Raw genomic sequence first — 27,350 nt, forward strand, 5'->3', positions numbered from 1 at the left:
CTACGTATCCACAGTATGTAATACAAAGATCAGGAAAAATAAAACATAAATACATATGTGTACAGGCACTGGAGATATGGCTACTTAGATCACATAGCTGTTAGCTGGTAGCATATTACTTGTTGCTAAATACCTTCTTGTAACAGATAAATAAAAAATTTAAAGAAGGGTTGAAAGCGTAAGTCGAAGTGTTAATAAGGTAAGATATCTCATCGAACTCTGTAGACTTTTAAAAATGAGGATTAGTTACTGTTTCGTGTTTTAATAAGACTGTACGATATGACACGCAACAAAAAAAAATGCTATATTCATACTTTTTCAATTTATTTGACTAAAGTAAATCAAAAATAGCGTTGATTTCCAAAGTCAAATACTTGTTTCTATACTTCCTAGATCTTGACGTGAAGATGAAACTATTCGAGGTAAGTTTTTGGTGGTAAAAACACCACATAGCCGCTCAATGTCTTGCAATTGTCGAAGTTGGCGCAAAACGAGGCGTACGTGCGAGTTGCGAAGCGTACGTAAATCTTTGACCCATTTCTCCTCACACTCCATGCAACTTTCAGCTAAAAGAAAAGCATATTAAGTATAATTATTATGAATTAAATGTAAGAAAATAATTGACTATGGTTATTTAAAAATATAATTATACCACTGGAACTTGAACTGATGCACTCGTTATTTACGTGTCTGCAATCATATTTGTAAATAATTATTTTAGGTATTAAATATACAATTTCATAAATGTACTTAGTTTTTTAAGCCCAAATGGATAAAAATCTCCCCAATTAAAAACTGACCTATTCATTGCAGCTACGAGTCCAGTTTGTATTGCAACGTTTTGGGTTAGGATATGGACTGAGGACCCGACCGAGACTGTGTTAACGGACGTGTGAGCCACAACTTTATGAACAACTGACTTAATAACCAATTGTAACACATGTTGAGCTATTATCTTGCCTTCGTCAATCATTACCTGTCAGAAATTAATGTAACTATCAGATATAAAATAATTTTTAATGTGTTTACTCATGTTTGATTATATTATGCGGTCTATTTTCTACTGTATCGATTAAAAACACTGTAATGAGTATACTAACTTTTGGTTTCTGACCGAAACCTTTAGATTTATGAGATAAACTGGAAATTGAAAGAAGATATAGCGGCGCTGATGGCGGATATACAGAATAGTACGCAACCTTATTGCAAAAGCCAGGAAAAGGGACATTATTGCTGCTCCTAAAAATCGAAATATATACAACAGACAAATGACGTTGTATGACATATTTGCATTCAACAACAACAACGTGGCGTTATTATCATTTAAATTTTATCTTTATTTTATTATTAATTTGAGATTAGTGTTCCTATTATAAAGATACCACACTTAGGGTAGGTGGCCCAAAGCGAGTAAGCGTTTGTATACCGGATGAAATGGGAGTGTCAATGTGTGCATATACCGACAGCACCAGAACATCCCCGAGGTTCGAACAGTTTCGATCGGGCGTCGGAGTTGTGATTTAAGATAATTCCGTGCAATATAAAAAAAAATGTGACTTTGTTAAAAAAAACGGTATAATTTGATTATTCGATAACTTCTATAATATTGTTGATAGTGGTCGTAACTAACTTAGAAAAAAGATAACAATACCGGTATATTTTATTTTGTTTTTGATGCTATTACTCCTTAAATAAAAAAAGGTGCTCATGGAACAAAGCGGGTACTTGCTTTGCCTTGATACGTACGATACAGTTTCTTTTATTTTTTAATTTGTAATTAGTGTTAATATGTAAATATAAAATATAGTCATAAAAAATATAAAATATTTTTTATTAAATACAGACAATAACACAGGTAGATCAATTATAAATAGAACTTGTTATATGTTATTATATTATTTGTAATGTTATTAGTTATTATATTAATTAGTTGAAATTGTATGTGTGCGTTTTTATTTGTTTACTAGCTGATCGTCCCGGTTTTGCATGGGTATATAAGAAAAATGTGTTTTGGATAGGATTTGCGTAAAATCTGTTCTCAGTGAGCGTCTAAGTCGGAGAAGGAGTAACTGTGACAATTTTCAAGTCAATCGGGCGGATAGCTTAGGAGATCTTGTCATGAGTTTTATTTCGCTTATATATATATACTATAGATTTGTACATCACGTTTGTACTTTCTCGACTTTTTTGAGTCGGCTTTAATAAATACTCCGTCCCGGTCACCGGGAAAAAGAGCATTTATATCCCCATCAGAGTTTTAATGTTTAAAAAATAAAGTATTCTTTTTTTTCCCCTATTATCTACTTACTACTATAATAATGACAAAAAAGTTATATATATATATATATATATATATTAACATGAAACTTACCAAACTATTTATATGATTATTATTTTTAAATGTGCATTTTTATAAGTTTTTTTTTTTTCTAAATTTATTTTTTCTTTTATATTTTCAATAATGTATAATTAAACAGGTCTGCCTGAGTAAAAATAGTGTATAATAACTAGAGTTTGGACGTATGATATGATTATTGTCTGTAGGTGAATGTATTAGAGTAAATTATACAAAATCTATTAGCAGCTTCAGTGTGGTTCTTGAATGCTGTTAGATGTAAGACTTTTGTTCCCACTGTTACTAGTCTGCGTGCTTGTTACAAATATTGTGTCTCCAAGAACTTTGCTGATTATTGTGGTTGAGTGGAGTGATGCTTGTGTTTGGAGGAGTTTGTCGCAGTACCGCTTTAGATTCTTTGTCACTACTCCTGTGGCGCCCACTACTATCGGAATCGTTGTGACTGTGCTTTTCCACAGTCTAGAGAGTTCGACTTTCAGCGGATGGTATTTGCTGATTTTTTCTATTTCCTTTGCTCCAATATTATAGTCAGACGGTACCGAAACATCAATAAGGTAAGTTTTATTGTTGATTTTATCTATGTATATAAGGTCCGGTCTATTGTGAGTGATTGTGACATCGGTTTGTATGGGAATTTCCCACATTAATTTGGCTATATTATTTTCCTTTACAGTGGGTTGTTTAAGTTCTTCTTTCCACCATAATTTATTAACTTCTATTTTGCTTTTTCTTGCTAAACATCAGAATATATACTGTACCAAATTGTTATGTATAACATAATATGTTCTAGCTAGTTTTTCGCATCCTGCGAGAAGGTGTTGAACAGTTTCATCTTTAGATACGCACAAGCGGCATTTTCCGTCGACGCTTCGTTTCAATATGTCGCGTTCGTGCTGACGTGTAAGTACCGCTTGGTCTTGTATTGCAAATAAAGATGATTCCAATAAAGCTGAAATAGTAGTATCTTTCTGTATCTCTTTTGCTTCTGTAAATATGGAATATTTTTCTCTTCTTTGGTCTTGCTGTACTATTGCTTCAATTAGGTAGTCATTTTTTTGTTCTAAATATTGTTTAAGTTTTAGAATATGGGCTTTATACAAGTATTCTACATTAATTAGTCCTCTACCCCCTTTAATCAGCGGTAAGTAAAATCAATCAACGTCTGCTTTTTGGTGGTGGGCCTTTTTAATTGCTAACAGCTTTCGTGTTCTAATATCAATCCGCTTAAGATGGCTTATGTTGTAGTTGATTACACCAAAAAAATATACAATATAGATTTATAATTTTTTCGGATTCATTAATACCTAAATACTTATAATTTTGATCTAATTTTAACTGCTTAAAAGTATCTCCGTTCAGTAGCACATGCTCGTTACCATCAGTGTAGTTTCTGTGTCCAGCTATTAAGTGAAGTGTGTTACATTTATCTAAACCAAAAGTCATGCCTATATCCTCCGTAAATATTTCAACACTATTTAGTAAAATTTTTAAGTTATTTCTATTGTTTGCATAAACTTTAATATCGTCCATGTATATTAGGTGATTAATCCACACTTTATCCTGTAGTTTATATCCTTTCGTTTCATATTTACTTAGTAATGTAGAAATTGGGTTAAGAGCTAGGCAGAACAACAATGGAGACAAGGAATCTCCCTGAAAGATGTCCCGTCGTATGTAAATCGGTTCAGTAATATAAGACTCTCTAGAGCCCCTAACCGTCATTATAACTTTCCATTTAAGCGTTGCTTTTTCAAGAAAATATTTTATTAGATGTGGGCATTTATAAATGTCAAGTACACGCAACAGCCACTCGTGGGATATACTATCGAACGCTTTACTATAGTCGATTCAGCTCATGCTCAAATTTTTTTGTCCCTTATGTGCATTTTCTAGGATAGCTTTATTTACCATCAAATGGTCTTTGCATCCGCGGGCTCCGCGTCGACATCCCCTTTGTTCTGGGGCCATAATATTGTTTACTTGACAATGAGTGTACAGTTGATCGGATAGTATCGGTGTGAAAAGCTTATACATGCTAGGTAGACATGCGATAGGACGCCAATTATTCTATATTATTTATTTCTATCTTATAATTAATTATTTAACTTCTAAAAATATGTAAAAAAATAGTATTATAAAATCAACGTAACATACAAATAACCCTTAAAACGTTCTTAATTTAAAACATATAATATATAGTATAGTATAAAATTATAATATATATACTATAATATATACTATATATTATATGTTTATAATATATATGTTTCATATTTTTTACATATTTTTAGAAGTTAAATAATTAATTATAAGATAGAAATAAAACAGGCATCTTGTGGTGAGGAGAAATGCAATACACATCGTAATATAACAGTCCAAGACTACTTCGGTTTCCAAGGTCAGAAAGTATGACATCACGCTCTCTACCTCGGATGGGGCACAACTTGGCACCAATGCTAGCATAAATTTTGATTGGCTTATCCATTTCTTCGAAATTACCCGCCCAACAACACTAGAACATCTCTAAAATTTTTGGAGGCATTAAAATTTGCGAAACAGCATATTATGATTTACTTTACCTTACAAAAGGCAGCCCTTGGATTGTTGCGTATATGGACCTATTTTGTTACCGTAATTTATACAGTTCATAAGCTGTAAATTGTATACGACGAGATTACTTTGTTTACCCGCTTTGCCCAAACGGCTTAGGTCCACTTTTTTTTATAGTATGGGTAGCGCACGAGCATATTGGCCACCTGATAGTAAGTGGTTACCAACACCCATAGACAGTAGGATTGTAAAAAATGTTAACCATCGCTTTCATTGCCACGGTGCCACCAATCTTGGGAACTAAGATGTTATGTCCCTTGTGCAATTACACTGGCTCACTCACCCTTCAAACCGGAAAACAATAAGCACTTTTGGCCAAGGGGGTTTTTGAAGAGCCTTTAATTTTTGTCAATAAATAATTATCTAATACAAAATTACACCATTGGGCCGTTTTATTTTAAAGTTCGATACCACTCTTATCAAATAAAACATATTATTATTATCAAACAAAATTTTAAATTTTACGGCTTTCAATATTAACTTAAACTGCTTTAGGCCACCTTCCCCTAATTATACTACTGAGGTAGTGAGTTCGTGATTAAAATACACAGTAAACAATATATTTACCGAATAGGAGCTGAGCGCGAGCGTAGTGAGCGCAACTGGTTATCTAAACACAGAAATTTATCCAATATATCCAATATACAAAGTATTTTATGACTAAGCAAATATTTATTTGTACTTTTATAATAAAATATTTCTTCTAATACATACGAGTCTCGTGATGCGGCATGCTATGCCAACTGTTCTGTCCCATATTCGTATATCCTGAAGCAGACATTCTGGCTACTATCAACTTTGTTTCATTGGTTTCACTTTGTTACTTTGTAGTTCTGGGCGTAATTAAAATCAGTTATTAAAAAATGAATTATCGTAACATTATATTATAGCTAATCAAATTTTTTTAATATTATTTTTCATATTCATTTTCCGTAAGATTTAAATATAAGTTTATAGAAATATTTTATATTTACAGACCCTAAATAGCAGACCCTGAATTTTTTCATAATTTGAACTGTTAAAAAAAAGTTGTAATTTTTTCTAAATATGTTTTCTGTTTTCTAGTTATGTCTTCAATAAAATGTTTATTATTCAAAAGCAAAATATTGATAAGTCGTTACATAATCTAAATAATGACATTGATAATAATGTCATTTTACAAGAGTACCTACATAAAGTTCTACTAACTTCCGTAGTTAATATGGTTCTCTTTGTTCCTACGTAAGCTTGGATTTTGCCGAGCCCTGAACCTATATATTCTTCTATCGATTCTTGTAGATATGTATGTATATTTTGAGTATCTTGGAAACGACTTTAACGATTTGGCCAAATTTTATATTTCGATAAGGTTTTACTTAATCAAATCGTCAAATCAATAGAGTTGTTTCCAGTGTGTAAACCAGAAATTACTAGTTGCACTAATAATGTCTAGTTTATGGTTCTTTTTGAAAACATGGATGTCAATGTCATATGACATAAAAACTAAAATAGGTAGGTATACTATTCTTAAAGTGATTTATAATATTGATAGTTTTAAAAATTATTATTAGTTTAAAAAGTGCTAAGGTAATTGACATTTGTATGAAATACAGTGTAAGGAATTTATAAAAACACTATAGTATAATTTAAATATCATGTAAAATCAATAGACATGTATATTTTTCTTTTGTTCGTTTATTTAATATTACTCACCCTACACAGTAACATTTTTTTTTTTTTTTTGGGCGCATCTGCCATTAAGGGAGGGGTTTGCCCATACTCGCCGCGCTGGGCAGGCGTGTTGGCGAGCGCAGTAGGGGGTAAGATGTTTATGGGAGGGGGGACGCTGCTGCCCATCCCCCCTTTTCCCCGTCCCTCAGTCGCCTCTTACGACACCCACGGGATGAGATTGGGGGAGTACTATTCTAAGCCGGTACTCCACGGCGAAAGTCTTCAACCAATGCGTCTTACCTGCCATGACATACGGTGCCGAAACGTGGACACTAACTGCGGGACTAGTCCACAAATTCAAAGTCGCTCAGCGTGCTATGGAGCGAGCTATGCTCGGAGTATCTTTGAAGGATAAGATCAGAAATGAGATTATCCGGAAAAGAACCGGAGTCACCGACATAGCTTGCAAAATTAGCAGGCTGAAGTGGCAGTGGGCTGGTCACGTATGTCGTAGGACCGATGGCCGTTGGAGCAGACGAGTCCTAGAGTGGAGACCGCGAATCGGCAAGCGCAGCGTAGGGCGCCCTCCAGCCAGGTGGACCGACGACCTTAAGAAGGTGGCGGGCACCAACTGGATGCGGAAGGCGGAGGACAGGGAGCTTTGGCGCACCTTGGGAGAGGCCTATGTTCAGCAGTGGACAACGATTGGCTGTTAATTGATTGATTGACACAGTAACATTATGAATTGATTGTCACTGTGTAATATATTTTATTTATATACAGCAAAATATATTTATTGATATTTTTATTTGTTACCTTTACTTTTTATACAAATTATTATTCACGTATTATTCAATAGTGGTTGAAAAAGAGAAGAAGTTCCCAGCTATCAAAATATATTAAATGAATTAGTATCATTGGATTTTGTGTTTTGATAGAGATTAAATTAGGTAACTGTTCAAATATTGAGATATTGTTTTTAAATTGTAATTGGTAAGTAAATTCTAAGATATCTATTGATTCCCCTTCCTGCAGACATGTGAAAAATGTTCTTTATTTTAATTTTTTTAACTCATATAGGCCAGTTTGACCGTTAACTTGCCTGATGTAAACCATCAAAATAGTCTATTATGTGGCATGCTGCCTAGAAAAAACCTGTTTTCTCTGAATTTGAAGAGACCAACGTTGTATCTATCAGGAAATACAGATTAAGACAAAGTATTTCTCAGTTTTGCATTGCGAATAATAAAGAAATTATATAACCTATGGCGCTTTGGTCGCGTTTGTCTGGGCATTCGATGGATTTTCATTTTACAAGTTCAATAAACAAAATAAAACAAAAACAGCATTTCTTTTACTTATGTACAAATAAAAACCATGGTGTAATTATTATATATTTATTATTTCTGATTTAATTAAATAAATATGAAATGAAGGTTAGGAAGAGAGACCTTCTTTTTTTGGTTGAAGGCTGACAGACCAGATAATTTTGTTTCATGTTTTAATTGATGATTACACGTCTATTAATGTTACCTACACTATCTTCAGCATTAACTGGGCGCCATCCAATATATCGTCCATTAATAAAACAAGATTTTAAAATAATAAATAAGAGATGAAAAATGAACATAGTCTATACATATTTAATTATTTGTCCTAATTGACACATACATTAATGCAGAGAAGCAAATGGAAGATGCACTGATGCTGGAAACATGAAATTGTGCTCCTTTATAGGTTACTTTTTCGATGTCGGCATCCACTAAGAAAGGATTTTTGGTAATTCTATCCCTAGGTGAGTCAAATAGAGGATAGAAATTTGTTCTAGTCTAACACTTTTTAAGCGAAATCAATTAAAAATAGTATTTGGACTTTCGGTTATTCGGTTAAAAACAACGAAACATGTATTTAAAAACTTTGTCGCTAAGGGGGTGAAATAAGTGTTTAAATTTATATGAGAATGTATTTTTGAAGTAGAAGCATGGAATTTAACATTGAGTGTCTAGTTAGAAATAAATATACACATGTTTAAGGGTTTTTGGAAACTATACCCCTAACGGGTAAAATAGGGGTTACAGGTTTATTCTAAGTTATACACATGAATTTAAATAATGTGATTTCTGGTAAAAAATAACTGTATAAGCATTTTTGTTCAATTCATAAGAGAATATAAATAAATAAGGACTGAAAGTTTGTATGAGAAATCTGTGATTTTTGAAGATAAGAGTTATTAGATATTAATAGTTAGATTATTTCATACAAATAAAGAAATAGGTGTTGTATTTCACTGGTGGTAGGGCTTTGTGCAAGCTCGTCTGGGTAGGTACCACCCACTCATCAGATATTCTACCGCAAAACAGCAATACTTGATATTGTTGTGTTCCGGTTTGAAGGGTGAGTGAGCCAGTGTAATTACAGGCACAAGGGACATAAAATCTTAGTTCCCAAGGTTGGTGGCGCATTGGATATGTAAGCGATGGTTGACATTTCTTACAATGCCAATGTCTAAGAGCGTTGGTGACCACTTACCATCAGGTGGCCCATATGCTCGTCCGCCTTCCTATTCTATAAAAAAAAAAAATTCTTAATTCCTGTGAAAAAGTCCAGATACAAGCGGATGAAGTCGCGGGAAAACTGCTATTCATACATTAATTTGTTTATGCATAATTGTTGATTTTTCTTTTTAGTGATAATCAATATTTATTATATAAGTTATAGTTGGTTCCTTATGCTCCATGCAATTTTCAAGGAAGTCATAATTTATAGAATCCATTAAAAATTGTGTTATTTTCACAGATTCATAATTTTTGAACTCTATAAAATTATGCATTTCCTCTGGCGTTTCAGGGGCCAAAATACTTGTACAATTTTTTTTTTACTGAAACTTACTAAACTTGGGATTACTTCTTGTTCCGAGAATAAAAAACTTTAAAACAATTTTTTTATATGATTTATTATAGGCACATTATAACAATTACTCCTCGTCGGAAGCAGCTGTTATCTCGAGTAAGCTAGTGTAGCAACCCGAGAAAAGGCAGGTGAGCCCTATTACTACTATGAACACGTCACGCACCAAACGATAACGACATAATCCATAACTTGTAGGGTACCACACACATGCATCCATCAAACCAGGAAATACCATAGCCAACAGAGAGAGACAGAGAGCGCCAAACAATGCGATGAAGGGTCCAAGCTTGGGTACTGCTACAGCTGCCATCCCTGTGTATGAATTGATATATATCTTAAAATATCAAATTTTTTAATAATTTGTGCTAAATTAGGTACGGTACATACTTATATACTTTTTGTCAGGAGACGGATTAACAATATGTTGTGGAAGATAAAATAACATTAAATCACTTGTTTAATATCAGAATTGAGTTTACAGAAAAAATATATGTATGCTTTTGTAAATATAATTTTTCTTACATGGTAAAACTACAAGTAGTATACGCAGCATGTAATCGACACAATAAATGTGCTTCTGTTGTCCACATGACTTCTTAATTTTTCTCCAGAGTATATTGTAGGCTACAAAATTCTGTAGTGGGAATGTTAAAAATATTGAGATTGCAAATATAATCTTCGCGACTTGTGCCTTTCTGCATAATAGGATTATAATATATTACTCACTGTAATGTAAATTAGTTTAATTTATGAAGTGAATTGTATATAAATGTTTATTGTATTCTTACTTTTCATTATGAGGCAAGTTTAGTGTAATAGAAGCTTTTATATCATCACCGTACTTTAGATATCCAAAAATCCCCATTAATAAGTAAAGTGACATTATGACGCCCATTCCGATGTTAAATAAACCAAACAATCCCACAAATCGCTTTGGGGATTCCATGTTATACTCTAATGCCAACACCTATACACAAACAGAAAATAATTATATAACGGCATAGAAATGCATCTCAGTTAGATCCATTACTTGAAGAAACTTACTAGTCCAACAGCTTCAAGTGCGAATAATGTTGTTCCAATAAAAAAAGGAATTTCTTTATAGGCTTTAAGTTGAAGTTTTTCCTCATCGATTGTAACGTCATCTTCAATGAGGTAGAAAAATACGAGTATAAACCCGAACATTGTTACTATGTTTGAAATAGACGAGAAGGGTGTAAGTAACTTTAAGTCTTTGACTAGACCCATGATCGTAAGAGGAACTATTAAAAAGCAAAGGTGATACCGTAATGACATTTCTTGTCCATAATAGTCGCAAACCTGTAATAATATTATACTTTATTTAATTACCCAAAAAACATACAAAAAACTACACAATTATTATTACGTCCTTGTGATCAATTTCACCCATTCTGAGCGGAGAATTACCAATTGATAGTGCACAAGTGTCTGCACAAAAATATTTGCACGTTCTATTCCTTCACTGCCACTATGCGAAGCACAGTAATGTAGACATGCACATTAACAACTTTTTAATTGTCGGTGCCTGTTGAGATTGTAAGATGATACCTGTTTTATATTTTCCGCAACAAATACGCAGTAAATGCAACAGATGCCAAGTTGCCATAAAACAAGCACTGTATCGACAAAATAATAAAGATATCCTGCCGCCCAACGCATGCAAGGAGGGCCATCTTTCAGCGCTAGAAACATCGATTTGGGATAGGCCATATAACCGCACCGCCACTTTTTGCAGAGTCTGTATTGTGCTGCAATCTGAACAAATAAGTAATAAAACCGACTCTGCTTTTCAGAGACTTTAGCAATTATTTTATTTACATAATTAAATTATACTAATGAACGTATTATTTTAATATACACTTACAAGTAGATGTATACAATATGTCGCGAAGGAGCCAATAAGGAGGATACCAAATATGCTGACTATGATTCCTACTCTACCAACGGCGTCTGCCATCGCTAAAACGCCCGCGCCTATACTTCCCTTCAGTAAATGTATCATAGTATCTGAATAGCTGCCAACAGATCGTACATGTTAAACTATATTAAATGCATTGCCTACCATTGTTAAAAATGTATACTACTTGAAACAAGTTTCAAGGTTATATTGTTTGTCAATTAATAAATATGGTTAGCTTATAAGATCATTTTAAATTACGTTAAAAATAACTTAACGCATTGCTGATGGAACTTTTACGTCACTTTTATAAGTTGAAGATTTTAAAAATTAATAACTAAGGATAATGATGAAATCTTAAAATAGTAATAGATTTTTAAGTAATAGAGACTGACGACGTGGGCTTCTCTACTTTACGGTGCTCATGCGGATCGTAAGACTCCGCATCCTCTCCTGCAAGGTTTTTTTTCATATCAATTTAAGTAAATTATTTTAAAGATAATTGACAGTTAATTTGAAAAATTACCTCCTGTTATCTGATCCACGATACCAGCCATAAACTCGTAAACAAACATTTTTGGATATTTGTTTCTATACCGATACTATTTCATGATTAATGTTTTCAAATCGATGTTTTGAACATTAAAGAAAAGTAAGAAAGACGTCATAGAGTTTTTATAGACTATACTTACCATTAAAAATTGTCTTTTGACTCTGTAATTATAATTTCGAGTCAATGAATAATTTTACGATGAAATCATTCATTCTATATTATGAAGATAAAAACTAGTTATTATTTCACGTGGTCGTTATTTGTAAATGATAAAATAGATAGATTAATAAATTTATCTGTACGACTTGTACCTTAGGCATAACATATATAGTAACTATATTTTTATGTCTATTAAAGGTCAGGGTTGCCAGATGTCTGGTTTTTGCCGAATAAGTTTGGATTTTCTGTCAATATATTATATTAGTAGTGTTATGCAGTTCCACACATAACTTGCAGAGTACAATAAGCTAAAAAAACTCCAGCTGTGTGACTTCATTTATTGCCGAGTTCGGTTTTGTATTTTAGGGTTTGGCAACCCTTCCTGCCAATCTTTGGGAATAACTTGTATATACATGTTTACGTGATAAAAATTGTTAAATTGATTCATATTAAAACAAATGTATAAACTTTTACTTGACGTTTCATCTCAATCGTATAATTGTAAAAAAGTTATGTCCTATTAAATAATAATAATACGTAATTGAATTATGTCTAATTCCACTAGAACCCAGTATTCTCTTGACTGAAAGGGTCAAATTTTTTAAATAACCCCCATTTGAAATCAACCAAATTTAACTCGGATAACTAGTTACAGGTATATATTACTATTTTCATGGGACCCGTGCAATCTTTTGCATGACTGAAGGACAACCAAACAAACAAACACTCGTATTTATAACATCAGTAAGGATTACATGACAATGTTAGGAAAAATATTTCGAGTTGTAAATAAAACTATCAAGTTCACAAAACTATATATTGAAATTTATTAAAGTATAATATTCAGAGTTATATCAGTTCTATAGTAGACGTGTCACTAGCAGACGGCAGCGGTTGCTCAACGATGAGCGATGAGCGAAGCCTCGACAGAGCGGCAGTAAGATCCTCGAACTTTTCTAAAAGCATCTCTCGCATGGTGATTGTGGTTGGTCAATAATTATATTTGACAGAGCATGAGTTATAACGAGTCGCACTTTTCCGAAAGATACGAGGTGCTCTTAGAGATCAAAGTAGCAACAAGTCTAACGATTTACATGTTATGAATGATGCAATACTTTAAAAAGCAACAAATTAAAGCGTTTAAAGTTTGATTATATTTTTACCATATACTATCATATACCGCATTCGAGGTTACTTCGCCATACATTTATTTTAAATCGATTAATTTTATGTAATTCATGAATAACGACGCGTGTATCCTACTGGGTAATGTAGCGTCAATACAATGTTAAAATTAGCCTTTATTGCGATTACTTTTATATTCTTATAATGTTTTAAAGCTTAAATATTAGTCCTGCAAAGTTATTGCAGATACAATATTAATGGTTCTGAATATTTCCATCTTAGCTTAATAAAAACTATACTAAAGTGATTACAGAGATTGTTATAATATTTTTAAGTGTATTCCTATTGTTTTATTTATGATGTCATATTAAGAAGAACTTATTTTATCATGTTATTTGAAGTACTGATAAAAATCTGGTACTAAACATACTATTTGAATTATAATAATAAAAAGATTGTGACAAAAGCAGGTTATTCTATTTGAAGTATTGTAGATGTCTATTGTTCTATTAAACTAAATACAAACTAAGAGTAAAACCGAAACGTGACTCGCCGACGTGCAGCGTGAGGCGGAGCGCCAAGCTGTGACTCAACTGGTTACATTATACTATCAGCTAGTTATGTTATAGGATACTTATATAAGACTTCACGTTACACATTCCTTATATCTAATTTCCGCAATTTGGTCACAAATTAATATAAAACTATACGTTTGCTAAAACTTAGTGATATATACAGTTCAATAGTTGTTAAAACGTAAAATACATATTTTAAATTAGGAATAAGCATGAAATATTATTTTAGGCAAAAATCACAGACACTTTGCTTACAATCGCCATTGAAGTACGTATTCATTTTAAAATCCGTGACTTCAAATACAACGAAACGATTTTGATTTTTTTTTTGTTACGTGGTTTCCTAACGAATCACAAAATTGAGCGAACAATCGAGAAGGAGAGTATGACATAATTATACTATCCGTTGATCTATTTACACTTCGTGTTTCGAGTGTGGGAATACTATAAACTGGTTCAATCACATTCAAATCTGTCAATTTCATTAGGATGAGAAACGCATTGTACATTTATTTACAAATATTTTATTTTATATCATTTTCAGTATGCAACTCACCTATTGCCTAAATCGTTGCACAGTGTACTAAGAAGTATTAAATTTAGCGGTTTCGTGAACTGTGATTGCGTATGCTTAACATACGTCATAAATAAACAAGTTGTCTGAGCATTTAGGAAAATACGTCGACGTATCGTTTAAAAACAAGTGAATCCGCAAAATGTACGATAAGTTTCTCAAAAATTTTGGTAGGCGACATTAAAAAAAAATTAACTGTAAGAGAAGTCGCAATGTTCCAAGTATTATCAACATCAATGTAATGGATAGGTGGGCACAATGACTATAATACGAACGCTAATAAAAACTAAAGCTTAACCTCACGGTGAACGTAGTTAATACAGATTATTACCGAGCACTGTTTTCATCTCATTAAATAATTATATTTTTTATGAGAACTTCAAGGACTTGCTTACAACAAACAGCTTGTTCAAATACGACACAGCAATATGTGGCTTCCTTTATCACTGCGTTAATGACTAAAAATTTTATAAAAACCATATAAATTAAAATTTTATAGAATAATTTATAGAAGTAGCGATCCACTTCATCCATGACGTCCACCGTCCGGGGTCTCCATGGCCTCTTATGTATTGTCTCGCGACGGGCGGCGAGCAGGCGGTCGTGCGCGCGCACTCGTCAAGTGTCGTTGGGCGAGCGGAGAGAGTGCAGCGCGTTGCCGAGTCCCGACGGTCGCCGCCTCTCCAGAAACGTTTTGAGTTGCGCAGCAGAAAGCACCGTGTTTCCGGCCTGCCACATCAATATTCCCTTTTTAATATTTTCGTTTCCTAATTAGATCGTTGTGTCAAAATGATTAGTTAAGATCAATATCTTTTACGATACGGATTTTTCGCGTATTTTTGAAGTCAGAGTTTACGTTTATAATTATTTAGATCTATTATGTATAAGTTATTCTATTATGACGCTTACATTATATTCCGTGATTGGCGAAGGCGCATCTTCGATACTTTCTTATAATTGAACATTTATAATCAACTGAGCTTGTCTCATACCTCTTCAAACCACGAGTCATGTAGAGCGTCTCGAAGAACAAGCCGGCGATTCGGCGTCGGCTCCAGCAGGCGGCGAATAAGCGCCTGCGCACGTTCGTCTACACCCGACCAGTGCTCCGGCGGAAAGCAATAGTCACACTTTATGATATTCGCCGTTGTTTCTTCAATAGACTCGTCCAAAAATGGTGACAGCTGAAATTATTTTTTATTGATTACAAAAAAATTTTAGAGTAACAAATTGCTCAGTATTTCATGTTAATGCTTGTTTTATTAACTATCGAACTTTTCTTTATATAGAAGATTATTTAAGGCTTATCATTAAATCTTCTATAAATATGTTTATGTGTCGGAATTAAAGTATCAAGTAATTTCTATGACCGAAAGTATAATGTTTGAATTTACAGATATTTGAATTTGTCTAAAATGAAACCAACCCCTGTTAAAAATACATAAAGGAAGACGCCAGCAGCCCACGCGTCCCATGCCGGAGCAGCTGGGCGGCCCAGCACACATTCAGGGGGCGCAAACTCGAGCTGAGCGGGAGCGGGTGGTAGCACCGTCGTGCTCTCCATAACACCGGCGCCAACGGAACTTCCAGCGTTCCCGTCCAATTCAATCGCCGAACCCAAGTCGACTAATTTCACTTGTGGTTGAGCTCCACCTAACTCAACCAGGATGTTTTCCGGCTGGCGGAACGAAAACGAAATATGTGAAGGTGTCTTGTGTCACTTATAAACTAGTAAAAGTCAATAAACTGTTACGCAATAGTCATTACCCGAACGTCGAGGTGTGCTACGTTGTTGGAGTGTAGCCAGTCTAGAGCAGAGAGCAAGTGTCTTGTGTGCGTGGCGACTGTGCGTTCCGTGTATAGTTCAGGTGAGGCCGCAGCCCAATCTAGGAGAGGGCCTCCAGCGACCAATTCTAGCACCAATGTGTGCGCTCCCGCACGTGGTACCTCTGCAAATAGCGCCAAGGCGCGCACCACCGATCCGTGGGCACCGCTCGATAGAATGCGGTATTCTCGTACTGCGTCAGCTCCGCGACCGCTCACCACCTGATATTTTAAATTTTTAATTGATCAAGTGGCCGTTTAACTTTCAATTAGAACGTTGCTAGCTAATCTATTATATCTATAGATAAAGCCCACGCATAAAGACATATTGTATACTTATGATTTTATAACATAAGTCATCTAAGTCAAGTACATGTTACTGGTGGTAGGGCTTTGTGCAAGCTCTTCTGGGTAGGTACAACCCACTCATCAGATATTCTACCGCAAAACAGCAATACTTGATATTGTTGTGTTCCGGTTTGAAGGGTGAGTGAGCCAGTGTAATTATAGGCACAAGGGACATAAAATCTTAGTTCCCAAGGTTGGTGGCGCATTGGCTATAAGCGATGGTTGACATTTCTTACAATGCCAATGTCTAAGAGCGTTGGTGACCACTTACCATCAGGTGGCCTATATGCTCGTCCGCCTTCCTATTCTATAAAAAAAAAAACATATTTTTTTATATTTTATGTAAGTTCAACATATAGTAATTAACATTGTCATGTCAATTTCTTAAAATAATTATTATTGAATCTTAATTACTTTAAGTTTATTGTCCTCAACTCAAGCGTACGTAGCGTACATACATAGTAACTACAAACCTGTTTTAGTGCAACTCGTTGACCGGTCCCAGTGTCACGAGCGCTGAGAACGCGCGCAGTTCTACCCCGACCGATTTCCTCCTCGAGAGTGTAGCGACGGGCAAACTGTTCGCGTTGCCAGCTACCGCCGCCGCCGCAAGTCGCCGGCCCGGACGCCGTTCCAACTGCTCCGCTCCGAGCGCTTACTACCCGAAAACTGTATTGTCCCGCTGGGAGCTCTTCTAACGCTAACGTGTTCGCCGATGCTGGCGTTTCCGTCGCTCGGCGCCATTCTCCTTCACCGACACGACAATATTCTAGATGGACAGGTTCAGACTCATCCCACTGTATCACGAGCCCACCTCCCGGGTGCGCTCTCACTGCAGGCACACCTGGTGCTCCACCCGATCCCACCGTTAAACGCGCAGAGCTCTGAACACCACCGAGTTCGTTGCTGATAAGACAGCAGTAGACTCCAGCATCGGAAGCGCGACATGCGTGGATCGTGAGTGTTGCCAGGCCGTCAGAACCAAAACTGATTGCAAAGCGGCCGCCGTTGCGCAAGGCATGTGTCTCTGGGGCAGTCTTCCTCCAAGAGGCGGTGGCCCTCGTGGCGAGGGCTCGGCACGCGAGCGTGGCGGAGGCGCCGGCTGCGATTGCCACATCGGCGACTGGCTCGGCGAGCTCGGGCGCACGCAGCTCGGTCACGACGCCCTCGCTGGGTTCACCAGTACCGCCCCCGCTTCCACCACGCCGTAATTTCAGACCCCAGGCACGCTTCGACAAACCCTGCCGCGTAAACACGTACAAAGGTCATGATTACAATATTACTTACAAACAAATAAAAAAGGCGAATCATGCAAGCTCACCCGGCTTATTCTGCGTTGTCATCAGGCCACTAATAATTTGTGAAAATAATAAAATGCCTATTTCTATTTACAAATAAAATAATAAATAATTTAAAGTCAATGCCGTATCACATAGCACAAAATCACAGTCTTGAGTAAGTCAATTCGTCCCATTTATCACAGTCTATGTTAAAATGCATTCTTGGGTATATCATACCTATAACAAAAGAAATACATAGAAGCGTTAAAATAAGAAACCATGCGAAACTAAAAAGAAGATTATAAATTTCATAAATACAATACATAAGTAATTAGATTTATAGTAATTACTTTGAAGAAAATACTTAAAAGCAGTCCATGCATACGCAACAATAGGTTTTAAGCGAAAGTTCCATTACTAGATAGAGACAAAGCAGTTAAATAAAAAATGAGAAAATTTTACACAGTGGCGTATTCACATACTGAGATTGTCTGTCCCGACTTTCCGAGCCCGACACAACTATTCATGCTATATAAGTATAAGTAGTAGTAATTTAAATGCTTTAAAAGAAATATTGTTAAAAAGTATTCAATGTTTTCTTCAATTAAACCCCACTATAAAACGTGTGCACTACCAAAGATCCATTCCAGATGTCACCTCACCTTTACGCATCATGAGGTGTATAGTTTATATAAATGGGACAATACTGAATAATTTGGCACAACAATGAAAAATACAAAATATATAATATACTTTATATAGTTTCTGTTTTGTTTTTAACACTGGATTCTTAAGGTACGGATTAATTAAGTTTTATAATATGTAATTTTCTCCTAATATTTGGTACCAAGTAATAAATAAATTTATTTTCCAAAAATCTAATATAATTTTTAGTTTTCATTGCCGACCAGTTTGTTAGTAATTTATTTTCTTTTTTTTTTATAAAATAGGAAAGCGGACGAGCATATGGGCCACCTGATGGTAAGTGCTCATCAACGCCCATAGACATTGGCATTGTAAGATGTTAACCATCGCTTACATCACCTATGCGCCACCAACCTTGGAAATTGGAAACTAAGATGTTATGTCCCTTGTGCCTGTAATTACACTGGCTCAATCGCCCTTCAAACCGGAACACAACAACACCAAGTACTGCTGTTTTGCGGTAGAATATCTGATGAGTGGGTGGTACCTACCCAGACGTTCTTGCACAAAGCTCTACCACCAGTAATAACTTTCACTGATATTATTTAGTAAGTTAAGCGTTTACATACAAACACTTTAACACTGCGATATACCGTTACTAGATTTAGCATCTTTGCAGTCTTTAGCGCGGCCCAGGTAGCGGTCAGGTGTAAGTGAGTTAATAAATGAGATTTTTTTAAATTATATTTTTATGTCGGTATGTTTATTTAGAGATTGTTACGCATTTTTTTATACCTGTAGTTATTTTTCAAAATCTTTGTTTTTTATAATCAATAGCGAGATTTAATAATAATAATATGTATACATGCAAGTTAATTCGAGGATATTATGAAGTTTTTCTTATAATTATGATACTGCAAAGTCAAGATTTGCCAAGTCATAATGCTAGTAGAGTTCCAATATTAGAGAGTCGTAGTGTCCAAGTTTTTTGACAGTTAAGTTGTTTATGTACTAATTTGACATTAATTTAATCCTGATTTAGCGTTTATTATTTTATTACTACTAATATTAAAATTCTATTCTAAGCTTTGTATATGAAATGATACAATTTTCAACGTTTCTATTATATTCACTTTTACGATTTACGAAAAGTTTACTTCTTAATTCGAGTACAACTTACAAGTTGTCTATGTTATCATTTTGACATTTGGACTTACGTTATGATGCTGTGGTGAGGTAGGAGTTAACGGAGCGTTACTGGGCACCTTCTTGTGGTCGTCACGAGCGCTTGAGGGCAGATTGATCGTATTGGCCTTGGCGTGGGGGCGCTGAGTGCGACCACGCAGTTCTGGTGCTAAGCGGCCCCCCATAGACGGCGGAACACTCTCTGTCTTGCGGAGCCCGCACCACCCCTCACCCATGCTAGATAGGGGGGAATAGGATATTAAAAAAAAAATTAAAAAAAAAAAACAAAAGTGACTAATCGTAGACCAGCTTTTACCTAAATCGAAAAAAATTGTAAATGTATTATACATTGAATATTTTTGCCAATCACTTTACTTTTTCGAAAGCCTCTTTAATGTCAGTGGAATAGGATATTAAGGGAAAGGTCGTTAGTACCAGTTGTAAAATGTCCTAATTAAGCGAATACGATCATTCAATGATTAAAATATGGAATATCTCGTTAATCAGAAATTAAATTAATTAATAATAAACAAATATATTAATCAAAACAATCTACGTAATGTTATTATCGCATATTGTAATAAAGAAAACTGTTGTACTTATCGCTATTAATGTTTTTTTTTCTAATCATATCTTAATATACATAATTTAAAGATAAAAGCTTGTTCTCATTAAGGACCGTATCGCTGTTTTAACAACCACACCTTACGAAGGCAAAGAGCGTTAGTGAGTGTAGCGTTGCATCAGCGTTGTAAGTAGGCTCAAAGCTGGCCTCGGTAAAACAAACAAAATAATATAAATAATAATTATAAGCATGCGGGGCTAAAAGCATTAAATCACAAGCGTTTTTATTCACATTTATTGGTTACTCGTGTAACATATAGTCACGTAGTACAGTGATGATAAAGGATTAGTATATTTACATGACCATAAATAAGTTAGTTTAACAGTAATACATATATACAAGAATTTTTTTTTATAAAAAGGATTAAGCATAGAATCGAAGTTTGTCTAGAAAATACAATATTTATTATAGATTTAAAATATTATACTTCAACTAATATAGATAGAAAACATTTTCAAGTCATAAAAGATATTTATTTAGCAATAGTATCCGCTAAGCTACAAATCTAATTAATTTTATAAGAACGTTCGAACGTACAAGCCATCTTTGGTTTTAAATATTTTAATTGTTGAAATCTAATGGATACATGACAATTCAGAAAGCAGATATCAAAGAAACAAGACACAACTCAGACATGAATCGATACAAGATGACTGATACTTTACAAAACCGTACAAACAAAGGCAAATAATAATATTAATCATTATACGGATTACTTTAGTCCATTTATTCTTAATATTTATTTACCTTAATTTTGCACCAATTTTTTTACAATTTTCTTTCCAGGTGGAAGACATCACGACTTAAGATTTAAAACTGTCCCGAATAAATTCGAATGTTACAAGTAAGTGCGATTTATTTTATTATCCGATCATTATGTTAGTTTTTTTTTCTCTCGTATTATTCATAAAAATAAATGAAGTCTTTTGTAAATCAAACTTCATATATTAATTTCCATAGAAAATAGCGGACAATAGCATAGTTAGTTATAGTAAATATTGAGTTAGATATTTTATTACAATATTAACATCGAAAGCAGAGTTTAGTGTTAGCATTTTATGTAGTAGCTCTCCGAATACACAAATGCCGATACGCGCTCGATCTCGGCCAGAATATGGAAGGAGTTACTCGCGATGGACGTACGCGATATCCAGTCTTGCATTCGTGTACTCAGTCGCTAACATCCTAATTTATAAAAACCATACACCTACGTATTCTTGTCGAAAAGTTTGTCACCTTAAACTATCATATTTATCGCAAATGAAATACGATCGTGTACAACTCAAATTGGCCCCATTCGATTTTAAAATTAACAGGCTGATCCATGCGAAATCCGGAACTGAATTAACCAAAACTCGATGACTGTTTGGGACTAAAGATTTTAATGAATGAACAATGCCATCAAACACTACAATACTCGGGTATAATTCTACGTTAACTAGTAAAAAATTGTAGCGACGGTTGTGTTAGGTTTAATATTAATAATACATCTACACGAGTACAGCTTACAATATAGTGCTACACTATTGTCGATATAAACGAGAAACGACTCGAGCGGATTAGCGATTATTAATATAAAAGTTGGACGTGTGAGTTTGAGTCTATGTATTAAAATTCGTTACTGAACCCTTCACATAATACTTGTGATCGATCCCCTACAACCAAACTTACCGCGATTCTTAAATTTTTCATACATTTTAAAATGTTCACTCCAGATTATAATTCCAGTCTTCATTAATTTAACCTTAACACTAACCAAATTGAGTATGAACAATTATGCCTATGTCGATAAAACGCTTTTCAGTCATCACAATGCAATCGGAACTTATATATCAACCAGAATCAAATCAAACTCTTTAAATTATTATTAGGTATATTAAGCTTAACATTTACAACCTAGTACCCGTCGTATGAAGGCATTTTTGGTTAAAATTATTTAAAAAAAAAAACGTAAAATAGTAAAAATTAATGAATTTTAATTGATATGTTTGTGCTGTCGCTATATTAAAATATCTAACGGTGCCTCGAATGAACGTCTCTATTAATACATTAGACTTAGAAACGGTACTATCAATTTATCGACATTGCTATTGGAAATGAATAAACCGAATCCAAGAAGTTGTCGCCTGTCATATGATCGTTTAAAAGACAGATTGGTCTTCTAAGAAAATGTGAAATCGTCGATAGATGTTGGTCGACAAAGATTGTGTGGTAGTTCCAAACTCGAGACATGTATTCGGTTCGAGCCATTTCCAATTAACAGTGGAAAGCAAAATATTATAGATATTATCACTAATTACGAGTCAATTCCAAAGAGTTCTTAAAGCCTAGTGCGGTTAACTATGACGTTATTAATATAAACTAAGCTATGTAGTTATAAACTGATGTTACGAGTTACGTGTTGGCAGTAGATTTATTGCGATACTTTTACAATTATTCGTTTCGGGATTACAATATAATACTTAATATAATTATATTTTCAACGACTGTCGTCGAGATGTACGTCTGGCGTAACTCCTTATTGTTTGCTACAAAAAATATTTATTATTATTAATTTTTACGAAATCATACGAAACACAGATGGGATTATGTATATTTTGTGACATCATAACACATAGGGCGAGATTTCTGTTCGACTAATGAAATAAAACGTATATATTCATTTGGGCAAATAACTGATCACAAAATATACAAAATATTGATGTGAAAATTATATATTAAATGTATCTAGTACGAATTATAATGAAAAAATGTAAATGGTTCGAAATACATACAATTCTTTATATTATTACTATCAAATTAAAACTCTTTTTTTTAACAACAAGTTACTCCTCTAAAAGCTTCCACAGCTAAATAAATTACATGACAACCCACTCTTGCTAATTTATGACAAATTTGCCTATTAATGCGAGATAGAAAATCAATTACATTATCGAGGTCCTTTAGTTTTATTTCTAGCGTTCTACGGTGTTAGTCGAAAGCGTATAAAGGCAGCGCGCGACCACGGGCGGGTACTTACGCGGAGGCGTCGCGTTGGAGAAAGGCACTAGGGTTCTCCAGCCGCTCGCCGAAGATGAGCTGCGATTGCAGTATAGTGGACAGAGTGGAGATCCAGAGGTGGCGACGCGTGTCGGGTGCGCGGCACATGAAAGTCTGCTTCTTATTCGGATCCGTCGAGCTGATGATGAATGAATTGCTGCCGTCGATCTCCTCCAGCTCCATCTTGTTCACCTGGATTCAGTTACGTGTTTAACGTATTCAATGTTTTCGGAATATTATAATACAAAAATCTTTTTACTATAAAAATATGTGAAGAGTATGGTCTTAAAACAGTAATAGTTATTGTAGCTAGGCCAAGGTACCTGAACATGAGCTTTGTAGTTGTACGTGGGGCTGGTGAACTGTGACTTCTTTCCCACGGCCTCGGTGAAGATGACGCACTGCTGGAAGAGAAACACGTGCAACTCCTTGCCCTTGTCGTTGGAGCAGTTCGCATCCGAAACTACGAGCGGCTCTTGGAATAGCAGTTTCCCTTGAGCGGCTATGTTACCCTGAAATTAAATAAATATACATACTGTATAATGTTCTTTCTATGTGTTCGTTAATTGCTAGTAAACTCTGCCGCTCTATATAAGTTATATTTAAAAATTCTCCTTAAGTACTTCTTTCGGCAACTATTAATATGAGCGGTATATAGATCTATCGGACACTTTTAGGTCACCGCCCATAGATATTAGCACTGCAAGAAATATTACGTTCCCTAAAACGGTTATGTGCCACGGAACCTGGGAAATAGATGTTATGTATCTTGTGCCTGTAGTTCCATTGGCTCAATACAACAATACCAATCGTAACTAGTGCCGTTTACCAGTAGAATAAATAACGATACACGTTTATCGCATTAAGTAAATATGTCGCCTGGTAGATTTGATATTTACTCTAAATACTATGTTATTATAACCAGTTTTAGAATTATTAAATTAACAAATAATTAAAATTTTAAAACGAGTAATCGAAATATAAAGACAGTATGGCGCTTGCGTTTGCTTTGCTTTCAATAAAGAAAATACAAATGATTTTATTTGAATCAACGGTTTCTCGTGCTCTTGAGGAAAAAAAATTAAAAATTCCGTTAAATATCTATTAAAGCTATCTATCTATTAAAGTTAATAGGTAGGTGGACGAGCATATGGGCCACCTGATGGTAAGTGGTCACCAAACGCCCTTAGACATTGGCATTGTAAGGAATGTCAACCATCGCTTATAGCCAATGCGCCACCAACCTTGGGAACTAAGATGTTATGTCCCTTGTGCCTGTAATTACACTGGCTCACTCACCCTTCAAACCGGAACACAACAATATCAAGTATTGCTGTTTTGCGGTAGAATATCTGATGAGTGGGTGGTACCTACCCAGACGAGCTTGCACAAAGCCCTACCACCAGTAATATATATATATATATATATATTACTTTCTTTATTTGCATTATAATAGAGCGACATGAGTAATGACTGTTATTTTCATATTCTTTATTTCTCTTTATATATATTATATGTAATGTGTTTTTATAGATGTTGTATGGATAGCGTGGATAACAAATGTTGTGTAATTGTATATTTAGGAGATATAAATGAACGACTTCGTTTACGACAAACGAATTTTTCACTATAACTACAAAAAGCACACAACGTTTTCGCTTAGATATTCCGTTTTGCTCGTGCAAATATTAACAGCTTTGCAGCAAAATGTATTGTTCAAATCGCCACAATAAAACTCAGCACGAATATAAAAAAATTAAAAAAGTCGCAATTTTGCAGGAGGTTTCGCACATGCAGATCTTATATACTATTGTGTATTACAGTAAAAATATTAATTAACATGATATAGTTTAAATAAAAACGTGGACACGTGGACATACCGCGAAACCTTGCAGACGGCCGACGTCCATCATGTCATTGGCGTTCTTGGGAATTATGGAGGTGCACTGCACGGCGTCGCGCAATGACGAGATCACGTTGGGGGCGACGTTGGCCATTTCCGAGTAGGACAGGATCTTCTTTACCAGCAGGTGATACTTTTGAATGCGTTGAATTGGCTTAATCAGAAGATCGCCGAGCTGAAATAATGTTGTTATGGTCTTAGCTATCACTATAATGTCATGAAATGTTCACGAAGTCTAATTTAGTCGGCATTAATTAATAGATTAAACTAAAATTGGCTTCAGAACTTATACAAGAACCATAATAACGCGATTTTAATTTTCATACGTAAAATCAACTCTTCGAAGCATATTATAATTTATTAATATCAAAAGTATAAAAATTTAATTCTTGAAAAAAAAAATAACACACCTGCAACTTGTGTCCCAATTTGTGTCGCAAATCTTGGAAGTAGTGTTCATGATCGGAAACGATGTACTCCGAGACGGGTTTGTTGCGGCAGTAGGCCTCGTAGAGGAACATCTTCTTTTCCAGGAAACGACGGAACAGCGGTCCCAGCAGTTCGGGTGACTCGATGCAGCCTTCCAGCTCTCGGACGAACTTACTGCAAGTATCGTTCACTTATCGTACATGTCACACACCGCTGCCACGGACCCGTTCGGACCGTCACGGAAGCGCCGGCGGACATATCTTCGCTACGTAGTATTTAAAATGTTTATTACACACCTAATACGAGTCGAGTGGAACGTATGAAACATTTTATAGATTCGCAAATCATGCAATAAAATATTCGCTTAGCGTTCTTTGTGATTTAAATTCATAGCGATTTGTTAATTTTGTTGTTTAAAGACTGCAAAGCAAAGAAAACATTGATCACATTTGAAATGAAAATAAAATATTAGTTTATTTTAGACGCTCGTGTTATCTACCTCAATTATATTTTTATGACAGCGTTACGATATATTTATCTTTGTTAAAATGTCTATACTATAATAAAATATTTTAACAATTGCATCATTTACTCATAGTCACCTAAGTCTATGGTCGCTAGCACACTGTCCCTATTCGGTAGCGAATAACACATTTTAACATCGGACTCGCCGACTGTACCGTTAGTCTAATAGTAATTTAGATAATATATATTGGATTATATGTATACATATGTTGTACGAGATCACCCGATCGTAGGAGTGCTTAGGAGGTCTTAGTATTATTCACCAATTTAGAAAATATCATTTTAATTCATACACATAAAGCAAGATCTTGAGATTGTGTGTTTAAAATAAGGGATTTAAAAAAAGTACTAAAGTTATTCGATGTATATTCATATATTCTTATGCATATGATTCTTATTTTATTACAGTTAAATGGAGCCAGACTACTTACTCGCGATGCCACTCGTAGATGGCTTGTATGTTTCCGAAGATCATTCGGAGGCGGCGATCGCGAAGACCGTCTGGGATCGGAGGGTCGCTATTCGGGTCCTAGGAGAGTGATTCATTTTTATAATTTGAAGTTTAGAAAACGAATACAAAACGTTTTATTAACAACTTTTGTTAATGTTACTTTTCTTCTTGTGTCTCTATTCTGCCTTCATCGTGTGAAAGGTTTGATGGATTGGTTGGGATTTAATTTAATTCTGAGTAAGGGCGTTGCGAAGTATCCGTTTTTCGCTTAATGTCGGATTTAACAGCTTTGGATTCAATCACCGTCACAAGACAGATCTAGAGATGTTTACGTGATCGATTGATGTTATTCAGTTAAATAAAGAATCCTTAATCGATTTCTAATGTTACTTGGTTTGTTTTATCGGATACGATACCATCATGTGCTTCATGTATCCATCGCAAACGAGGCTCAGGTCGGAGACGTATATCTCTTCGGTGTCGTAGAGCTCGCGAAGCACGTACTCTCGTTTCTTGAGCGTGGCCTCGATGCAGTCGGCATTGGCCGCCTCCTCTTCGTCCCCCCCGGCCCCGTCCGAGCCGCGCGCCGGGCCCGTGCCGCCCCCACCGTGCTGCTCCTGCGTTTACGTATGTTAACATGTATTCATATTTAATCGACTAAAAACA

At 35.0% G+C, this 27,350-nt stretch overlaps 3 protein-coding genes across 7 annotated transcripts in view; all 3 read right to left on the bottom strand.

Moving 5' to 3' along the window:
- Positions 1 to 340: 340 nt before the first annotated feature.
- LOC126780375 (uncharacterized) lies at positions 341 to 6,279 on the bottom strand. 2 transcript variants are annotated; one of them, XM_050504828.1, is made up of 7 exons: positions 6,139 to 6,279; positions 5,681 to 5,799; positions 5,534 to 5,576; positions 1,101 to 1,239; positions 801 to 976; positions 653 to 690; positions 341 to 566 (listed from the first exon to the last, which is right to left on the bottom strand). In XM_050504828.1, the coding sequence occupies exons 2-7, from the start codon at positions 5,745 to 5,747 to the stop codon at positions 367 to 369; spliced, it is 663 nt and encodes a 220-aa protein (XP_050360785.1). In that variant the 5' UTR covers positions 5,748 to 5,799; positions 6,139 to 6,279; the 3' UTR covers positions 341 to 366. The 2 variants fall into 2 exon arrangements, with proteins under 2 accessions (XP_050360785.1, XP_050360784.1); XM_050504827.1 differs by lacking the exon at positions 6,139 to 6,279 and adding an exon at positions 5,945 to 6,083.
- Positions 6,280 to 9,590: 3,311 nt separating this feature from the next.
- On the bottom strand, positions 9,591 to 12,019 carry LOC126780592 (proton-coupled amino acid transporter-like protein CG1139). The gene is made up of 8 exons (XM_050505195.1): positions 11,971 to 12,019; positions 11,840 to 11,897; positions 11,412 to 11,562; positions 11,096 to 11,302; positions 10,571 to 10,846; positions 10,315 to 10,493; positions 10,049 to 10,221; positions 9,591 to 9,838 (listed from the first exon to the last, which is right to left on the bottom strand). Exons 1-8 carry the CDS (start codon positions 12,017 to 12,019, stop codon positions 9,591 to 9,593), a joined length of 1,341 nt encoding a protein of 446 aa, XP_050361152.1.
- Positions 12,020 to 12,959: 940 nt separating this feature from the next.
- LOC126780369 (triple functional domain protein) overlaps positions 12,960 to 27,350 on the bottom strand; it is an 84,284-nt gene continuing 69,893 nt past the window's right edge. For 2 of the 4 annotated variants that reach the window (XM_050504816.1, XM_050504815.1), the window contains 12 exons: positions 27,101 to 27,301; positions 26,665 to 26,762; positions 25,690 to 25,882; positions 25,257 to 25,454; positions 23,700 to 23,888; positions 23,357 to 23,568; positions 19,745 to 19,949; positions 17,076 to 17,843; positions 16,198 to 16,476; positions 15,857 to 16,108; positions 15,423 to 15,614; positions 12,960 to 15,159 (listed from right to left, as the gene is read on the bottom strand). In XM_050504816.1, coding sequence (XP_050360773.1) covers positions 15,049 to 15,159; positions 15,423 to 15,614; positions 15,857 to 16,108; positions 16,198 to 16,476; positions 17,076 to 17,843; positions 19,745 to 19,949; positions 23,357 to 23,568; positions 23,700 to 23,888; positions 25,257 to 25,454; positions 25,690 to 25,882; positions 26,665 to 26,762; positions 27,101 to 27,301 — 2,898 coding nt within the window. In that variant the 3' untranslated portion in view covers positions 12,960 to 15,048. Of the gene's footprint in view, positions 15,160 to 15,422; positions 15,615 to 15,856; positions 16,109 to 16,197; positions 16,477 to 17,075; positions 17,844 to 17,923; positions 18,120 to 19,744; positions 19,950 to 20,431; positions 22,866 to 23,356; positions 23,569 to 23,699; positions 23,889 to 25,256; positions 25,455 to 25,689; positions 25,883 to 26,664; positions 26,763 to 27,100; positions 27,302 to 27,350 lie in introns of those variants that run through there. The other 2 variants (XR_007670487.1, XM_050504817.1) reach the window with 2 other exon arrangements.

The sequence above is a fragment of the Nymphalis io genome, chromosome Z (genome assembly GCF_905147045.1).
Source record: "Nymphalis io chromosome Z, ilAglIoxx1.1, whole genome shotgun sequence".
Lineage (NCBI taxonomy): Eukaryota > Metazoa > Arthropoda > Insecta > Lepidoptera > Nymphalidae > Nymphalis > Nymphalis io.

What these genes read in the sequence shown, in the direction of transcription:
- LOC126780375 (XM_050504828.1), bottom strand. Translation starts at nt 5,747, where the DNA reads ATGTCTGCTTCAGGATATACGAATATGGGACAGAACAGTTGGCATAGC. An exon ending in CTCGTAGCTGCAATGAATAG is followed by an intron (nt 691 to 800) that starts GTCAGTTTTTAA and finishes ATATGATTGCAG; the next exon opens with ACACGTAAATAACGAGTGCA. An exon ending in CATCAGTTCAAGTTCCAGTG is followed by an intron (nt 567 to 652) that starts GTATAATTATAT and finishes CTTTTCTTTTAG; the next exon opens with CTGAAAGTTGCATGGAGTGT.
- LOC126780592 (XM_050505195.1), bottom strand. Translation starts at nt 12,019, where the DNA reads ATGTTTGTTTACGAGTTTATGGCTGGTATCGTGGATCAGATAACAGGA. An exon ending in TTGCGGAAAATATAAAACAG is followed by an intron (nt 10,847 to 11,095) that starts GTATCATCTTAC and finishes ATATTATTACAG; the next exon opens with GTTTGCGACTATTATGGACA. An exon ending in CACTTGAAGCTGTTGGACTA is followed by an intron (nt 10,494 to 10,570) that starts GTAAGTTTCTTC and finishes GTTTGTGTATAG; the next exon opens with GTGTTGGCATTAGAGTATAA.